General features: G+C 42.9%; 1 protein-coding gene across 1 annotated transcript; it reads left to right on the top strand.

Moving 5' to 3' along the window:
• The first annotated feature begins 3,550 nt into the window (after positions 1–3,550).
• Positions 3,551–4,863, top strand: LOC141818152 (peroxidase 5-like). The gene is made up of 4 exons (XM_074705712.1): positions 3,551–3,789; positions 3,880–4,074; positions 4,183–4,348; positions 4,430–4,863. Exons 1-4 carry the CDS (start codon positions 3,553–3,555, stop codon positions 4,861–4,863), a joined length of 1,032 nt encoding a protein of 343 aa, XP_074561813.1. The 5' UTR covers positions 3,551–3,552.
• Positions 4,864–7,940: the final 3,077 nt, after the last annotated feature.

Genomic DNA, 7,940 nt, shown 5'->3' with positions numbered 1-7,940 from the left:
GAGCAGAAGGCGCCGGCCATCTTCCCTTTCACGCGAGAAGGGCGCCGAGCTCTTCAAGCTCCAGATCACCACCGAGCCTTGTGGAGGAAAACTTGTGGCGCACCCCTAATTGTTGTTCGCTGCTGACCCATTGCCAGAGAAGAAGGAAGCTGTGAAGGCCGGCCGGCAGTGGTGAGCACGCATGTGAGAGGTGCTGGATTACGTCTCCTCTCCTTGATGCCGTGAGGGTGAGAGGTGCTGGATTACATCTTCAATAACTACTGCCGGAGGGGCTGCCGGTTCTTTGTTCTCTACATTAGAGCCATGAGGAGCAGGGCTACCGGATTCTTCTTCCTCTGTTGATGCTGCCGGTGAGGAAAGGAGCAGCCTTTTCTTCTCCAGGTTGTTGCCGAGAGAAAGGAGCATGTTCTTCTTCTTTGTTGCTGAGGTGATGGTGCTGCTGTTCTCTGCCGCTTGTTGCCGTGAGGAAGGAGCAGTTTTTCTCTAGCTTGTTGCCGTTAGGAGAAACTTCTTCTCCTTGGTTGCCGGAGGAGAAAGAGGAGAAAATGTAATGAATCTCGTTCGCGGAAACTTGCGAAGTTTCCGAAGAACGTTCCATCATCGTCGGAAAGGATCCGATTGTTTTGTCTGTTATCGGCGGTCAAGAGTTGACCATCGAAACTACATCGAGAATACGATTCTCGGTGATAGTTAGAAAGCCCCGGAACGATCGCGACACACGTTGTTGCGTGGTTTCTGGAACAAGGCTTCTCTCGATTCGATCGTCATCGATCATCGGCTAGTATCGAAGACGATGACGCGACTCGTGGCTTTCGAAGCCGTCCAGACGGGAGCTTGGCGTGGATCACCAGTAGAGGTGGGACTCGGACGAGGATCGCTTGATTGATTCAACACGGCTCAACATCGTCATCGTGAGGTACACGTTTAGAATAATTTTATTCTGTAAATTTTATTTATGCAAGTAGAATAATTTTTATTCTGAAAAATTTTAATTTCCTGCCATGCCTTGTACTCATGTTATTTCCTGTATTGCATGCGTGTGTATGATAATAATTAGTTTTAATTATTTGTAGCATGTTTCCGAAACGTGAGAACACGCGCATTGCACCGGGACGATCCCAACAGATTAGTGCTCAAGAAAGAATGACGAGGTAAGCAATACGTAACACATACAATTAATTAATGACGAATGTTATCCATTATAAAACGAAGGAGATCTTTAGAGGGGAGGCATTGTTAATAGAAAAGTAATAATAATGGCCGGTGACCGTTGTAGAATTAAAGGAGAATGTTAATGTTATAATTAGTGTCGTTACGTAGATAAAACTATAAAGAAAATCGATAATACAGGGACAAGCTATCCTCACTCTCACAAGATCATTTATGTCGTTCTATTATTTCCTATTTTTAAAATCTCACTTAAGCATCAAAAGCGTTAACGTACTGAGGCAGGAAATTAATTAACGTACGTGGTGATGTGCGATGGACAACTGCCCCCAACTGCCCCATTAGATCGACTCAATCCTCTGGAGCTTGATATGTGCGTGCATGGACATCAACTAATCAAGAAAGGTTGGCTTATAGTTAGTTGCTTATGTTAGGCATCTGGATTGGCCGCCGTATGCGCTTCCCGATTTACCTTGGTGGTCGGTGGAAAATTTCCGTGGAATCGGACCAGCCACCCTCAAGAATTGAGTCCATGAGACTGACTGGGATTTATCATTTTTTTATAGTTAGTTGTTTATAAATATATTAAAATTAATGATTTCTGGGGTTTGCGTATTATTAGAGAGAAAAAAAATGATAATCCCAGTAGCCACATCTCTGGGAGTGATCAGCCCGGTCCCACGGAAGTTTCCCCCCAACCACCAGGTAAATCCGGAAGCGCAAACGACGGTCAATCCAGATGCCCAGCATCCTTTGATTGTGTTCCCCATTAGAGGAAAATTCCTACAAATATGCCGTAGCTGGGGATCGAATCGCGGGTCCCTGAGTTACAATCCGAATGTCCTACCGTTGCACCATTGCCCCGGGGACGTATGAGAGAAAGTAGGTAGAGATATTGGATCAAAATTAATGATGAAGTCAATTTATATAATTAATACATATCTAACCCAATAAAACCTCTACTTTTTCGTACCAAAAAAGTCACCACTTTAATTATTTTTTTCTGACTTGAGACAAAGCAAGTCAAAATTAATATTAATTAAGGCACATGCATGAATTAAGATAGAGGTGTAAACCGGGGCAATCCTACTTGTATGACTTTATCAGTTTGGGTTGTCTCTAACTCTACCTAGACACGAACAGGTAAATCTGACAAGTTGGATTGAGAGAGTTCGACCCACACAAGCTCTAGGGCCGGCAACTCAAGTTGTGTCACCTAATAATACTTATGACGATTTAAACATTGAAGATGCCTAGCCGGGATAAGTACTGACGCCAATACATGTCAATCTATACAAATCAAACCAATCACATGAGAAAACTTCTTCATCAATGTCCAATGAGATAGTAAATTTCCACCTAATACTTTAAATATTATTTTTGTGCATATTATATATATAATTATAATATAAATATTATTAAATTGTAGAGCCGACGTTTATGACTAAGGTTTAATTTGTCACATCGTTGACTTTTCAGCATGTAGTTCGATCGAGACTATCTTCTTAATTTGACTTGTTAAACCCATGCATGTACAATCCTCCACACCAACACTCATGATTAATTTATTTAGTCAAGAGGATGAGGATGGACAGAAGAGGCATGAAGTATGCTATCCACGAGCCGAGAATATAGATAAAATCCGACAAAAATAATCAAATCCATTATCATTCTACTAATTATAGATTTAGTAAATAAAATAAAATCTAAATTCCATTCCGGTAGAATGACTATTCCACTAGCCAATCATTAAGTGTCTCGAAGAGTTGCGTCCGGGAACAGCACTGCAGCAAAGGTGATAATGCAGTCAAGTTGAAAACGTTGACCCGAGCTTTTTTTTTTCGTCGGCGCCATCGTGGAGTTAAATCACGATATCGAACGACTTTTTATGTCAACCTTATAATGAGACGAAGAGAGTAAATAAATACTTATAAAAGAGGATAAAAATTCAAATCTCAATCTCAATGAAATTAAATACTATTTGTTTTCATCATAATCAATTACAGTTTTTAGATTTACCTACTTATATATGGTCGTGAAATTGATGTGAGATTACTGGATCACAGATTCCAGAGAGCAGAAAATGAATTTTGCAGGAATCCATCTTGAACTTGTCCAATGCAACAACTTTACCATCCAAATATTATATTCAGTTATACCTCCCATATACAACTCTGTTACTTAAATAACAACTCAATTATGTCCTCGGAGACGTCCCGAACAAGTCATGCACGACGCACAGTAATGTGGCTGGCAGTTGTCCACCCTTCAATGGTCATGGAGTTATGGAGGGCTGCCGCAAAGTTAATCAGTGCACACCACGATTCCTATAAATAGGGGCTCGCTTCCTTCCACCTTGCCACCCATTGGCTCAGAGAAGCAATAATGACTCCTTGTGGGAGATCAACAATGGCGGCGTTAGCGTCCGTAGCTGTTTATTCCTGCATGGTTCTCTGCCTGATGAGCGATGCAGTAGCAGCTCAGCTCAGAGTGGGCTTCTACTCCCAAACCTGCCCTACCGCCGAAACCCTCATCAGGCAAACCTTCAATGACGCTGTCCAGCAGACTGACGACATCGGCGCTGACCTTCTCCGGATGCATTTCCACGACTGCTTTGTCAGAGTCAGTATATCGATTGCATATCGATCGAAGCTTCGTTACCATGTCTGAATGTTACTTAAGTTTTCTGATCGTATTCAATTGACGGAGCAGGGCTGCGATGGATCGGTTCTCATAGCTTCTGCGAACGGGAACACGGCGGAGAAGGACGCCGAGGTAAACCAAACCATCGAGGAAGAAGCATTCCAAGTCGTCGATAATGCAAAGGCCAGACTGGAAGCTGCCTGCCCCGGCGTCGTCTCCTGCGCGGACATTCTCGCTTTTTTTGCCCGAGACAGCGTTGCACACGTAAGGATGATATGATTAAAGCATTTGCTGGCTAGCTCGAACAATCTCTCGATGTTTAAATGATATATATTTTGGAGAGTAAAGGATTAATGTAATGTGCGATTGCAGTATGGAGGACATTTCTACGATCTTCCTGCTGGAAGAAGAGACGGGAGAATTTCGAGGGCAAGCGAGAGCATGTCGGAGCTCCCTTCTCCTAATCTCCGACTCGGTCAACTCACTAAAGTCTTCGCCGGGAAAGGGTTGACCCAATACGAGATGATCACCCTCTCAGGTATTGATTAGTCGCTAATAATTGTATAATTTGAAGAATTAATATTATATTATTTGACTAATTTTGTATATGCTTGTTCAGGAGCGCACACCATTGGCGTCGCTCACTGCCCTGCCTTCACCAGCAGGCTGTATAACTTCAGCAGCAGCTCCGGAGTCGACCCGACGCTGGACCCGGCGTACGCGGCTCAGCTGCAGCAGCAATGCCCGACGGCGGAGAGCAACACCGAGGTGCCGATGGACCCGCCGAGCGAGCTTGGGTTCGACAACAGCTACTACCAGCTCATCTTGAGGCACAGGGGGCTGTTCACGTCGGACCAGACGCTGGTGTCGAAGCCGGCGGCAGCGGCGCAGGTGACCCTGTTCGCGCTCAACTCAGCCGTCTTCAAGAGTAAATTTTCGGCGGCGATGGTGAGGATGGGCAGCATCGGCGTGCTGACCGGGACCCACGGAGAGATACGCACCAACTGCAGAGTGCCCAACTCAATCGAATTGGGGTTATCTTCCTTTATATGAATACAAATTCAAAGCCCCGGGGTGTGGCTCCGGTGTGGTACCGTAATATAATATTTAAAAGAATAAATAGATATAATTTTATCTCACCATTTGGTGGGCTTGTTTGTAATATGCAGATTTATACCATTCCAGAACAAATCCATTAAATGGTTAATTACAGATTTGTGTTGTCGAATGTGGATTTATATGTGTAGAACTTGTTAAGTAATATGTTGATAATGGAATCAGGTCCATTGTTATATAAAGGGCGTGGTCTCTGTAGGAATTGAGTAATTCGAGATCTCTATGTTATCCATTGATGAGGAGAGTAGTACAATATAATGTCATCGCCCAAATCCCTACGCAAGATCCATACCTTCTACTTCTTAGTACGATCACAAAAGATTAAATTATTGATATATTCATCGAGCTATTATCTAAATAATGCTTTACTAAGTTGACATTCAAACTCATTATTCAGACACTTCCATTGAGTTTGTTGAGGAATAATAACATCAAAGAAAACAATTTCAATCAATCAAGATTTATCAGCATCATTGGCACGAATGAATAGCAAAAAATAACATCAAAGACACAAATTTGACTTTACGCAACACGCAATTAAGCTATCGGTAGCGCACATCGCGTGCTGCATAACTCTAAGCCGTGGAATTTATAATACACCGCAGCGCACGGGGCGCGCGCTGTGAAAAGGCTCATCCACAGCGTGCGGCCCACGCGCTGCGGAAAGGTGGGACTCTCCGCAGCACGCGCCCCGCGCGCTGCGGAAAGGTGCATCCGCAGCACGTGGGCCGCGCGCTATGGAAAAGTGCAATTTTCCGCAGCACACGCTCCACGCGCTGCGGATAATTATATTTTTAAAATACAATAGATCTATATACATGTATATAAAATCAGAGCTCAAACAATTATAATCTAACACACAAATACCACATACAAATATCATACAAAATTATAATATCACATTCATAATTATAAAATCAGAGCTCAAACAATTATAATATATATCAGAGATGCACATCAACATTTAGTTAGACAAAACAATCCAAACTAGTAACAAAAATTCATCTTTACTACAAAAAGTATATGGTCAAATCATTAGCATCTATATCAATCAGACAAAACTATAAACATTGATGCCCAAGCGACTATGCTTCCTATTGCATCCTCGAGAAAAAACATCTCTTCGTTTGGTTGAATTAGCTCCAATTTCTCCACGAAAACTCTATCAATCCAGACTTTCCAATAAGATCCACCAAGAAGAACGTAATGTGCTTTTGTTTTTGGATCCGTGGATGCAATTCGACCTTCTGCAACAACTCCATCAACAGACCAATGAAGCAACCATTGACGTCGATGTCATTTGAGTGTAGTTGTCTCATCAATCTCTTCCTCATTCTTCTCAATTGTCCGACCATGGGATGAACCCTTCAAGTCAAACCTTTTATGTATTTGATACTCGGAGCAGAACACATTACCCATAACAACAAACCGGACCTGCTTTCATCAAATAGAAATGCAGCATAAGGTCAGAGAATTACCAACGGATGCATAATTATTTGTAAAAAAAGAAACTATGACAAAGGAATATATTGGTTAGTAGAAAATACAGTGTTTAATGAAAACCTTTTGACCGCCGATAAGCTTCACGCAATGCACTGTAGAATCGTGTCACCAGTGACTTCTCATGCTGGCATACATGTTGGAAATAACTGGGCAACATCCTGATGAGTACCTAGAGTAGACTAGCCATCAACATTCATACAAAATGAGCTCTTGTTACTAACGATGAGCTCCTCTTGTTTTATACCATACTCTTCTTTCAAGCAATCGAACACGGCTTCTATGTCGTTATATGTATTGAACTCAGATGGCTTTTGCAAGGATAACAAGCAACAAGAAAGAAAGTTCGACTCATGATAACTACGTTTTGCACAAAAGGTATAAGTTAACTAAAGATAGCATATAAAAGGGGATAATTGTGCTTCTTATGACCTTTCCAATGCTTACCTTCCCTGTAGATGCTCCACAACCTGAGTAATTGTAACTGCAAAATGAAGATCATAGAATAGATCAGATTGTGAGACTTTGTAGTCGAAATGCGAGTTTAGAACTAATGCGAGCAGGATTATATTTCAGATTCATCAAAGGAAGATAGTAGACTGGAATTGTTTTACTTCAGGAAACTATCTCAGAAACCTAGGGTTTGCAGCATCAACATTCAACCTTTTTCAGTTCAATCTCTTAGAAAATTTCCTAATCAATGATCAAATAATGTGGCATTTGCCTAAAAGACAATTTTTGGCTTAAAAATGCAATCTTGGAGGCAAAAATAAAGAAGGAACCTAGGGTTTGCAACATCAAAATTCAATCTTTTCAGCTCAATTTGGTAGGAAAAAAAAATCCTAATCGATGGCTAAATCACTAGAGGAAACAATTTTTTGCTTGCGAATGCGAGCTTGGGACAAATAAGGTGATCACAGAGTAGGGAAATGGAAGAATATAGGGTTTGCAACATCAAAATTCAACCTTTTTCATAGAAAAATCCTTAATCAGTGGCCAAATCATGTAATACTTCCCTGGAAGAAACAATCTTTTGGCTAAAAATGCATCTTGGGGACAAATTGCGGAGACCGATTAGAGAGGAGGAGGAGAAACTGGCTTTGCCCTAGCTACCTCATAATGTTGACGCGGAGGTGGGCACGGAGCTCGTGGAAGAGGTCAAGCATCTGGCCGAGGTCGGCGGCGTTGTCGTGGGAGTAGAGGAGCGTGAAGCGGGCGGCGGGGTGGCGCCAGAAGGTGGTCACCACCCGGTTCCTGGCCTTGGTCTCCACCACGTGCACCTCCACGTTCCGCTTCTCCGGCGACAGCCCCGATAGGCGCAACCTCCCCTCCCCGCTGGCACTGCCCCCCTCCCGGAACACCTCGTAAGTGACTGGCTCCGGCGGCAAAACGCAAACCGCGCCGCCACCGACGACGTCACGTTCCCCATCACCCCTTGAACCTCACCTCCTCTCCTGTCTTCTTCTAAAAATCCCACCTTTGGTCAAATTGACGGCCAAAAATCTTACCTGTGA

This window comes from Curcuma longa, unplaced genomic scaffold (assembly GCF_044706935.1).
Source record: "Curcuma longa cultivar G26 ecotype Majalengka, Jawa Barat unplaced genomic scaffold, ITB_CL_G26_1.1 contig_23534, whole genome shotgun sequence".
NCBI lineage: Eukaryota > Viridiplantae > Streptophyta > Magnoliopsida > Zingiberales > Zingiberaceae > Curcuma > Curcuma longa.
The sequence above is the reverse complement of the archived record's forward strand: the minus strand, read 5'-3'. Positions and strand labels throughout refer to the sequence as shown.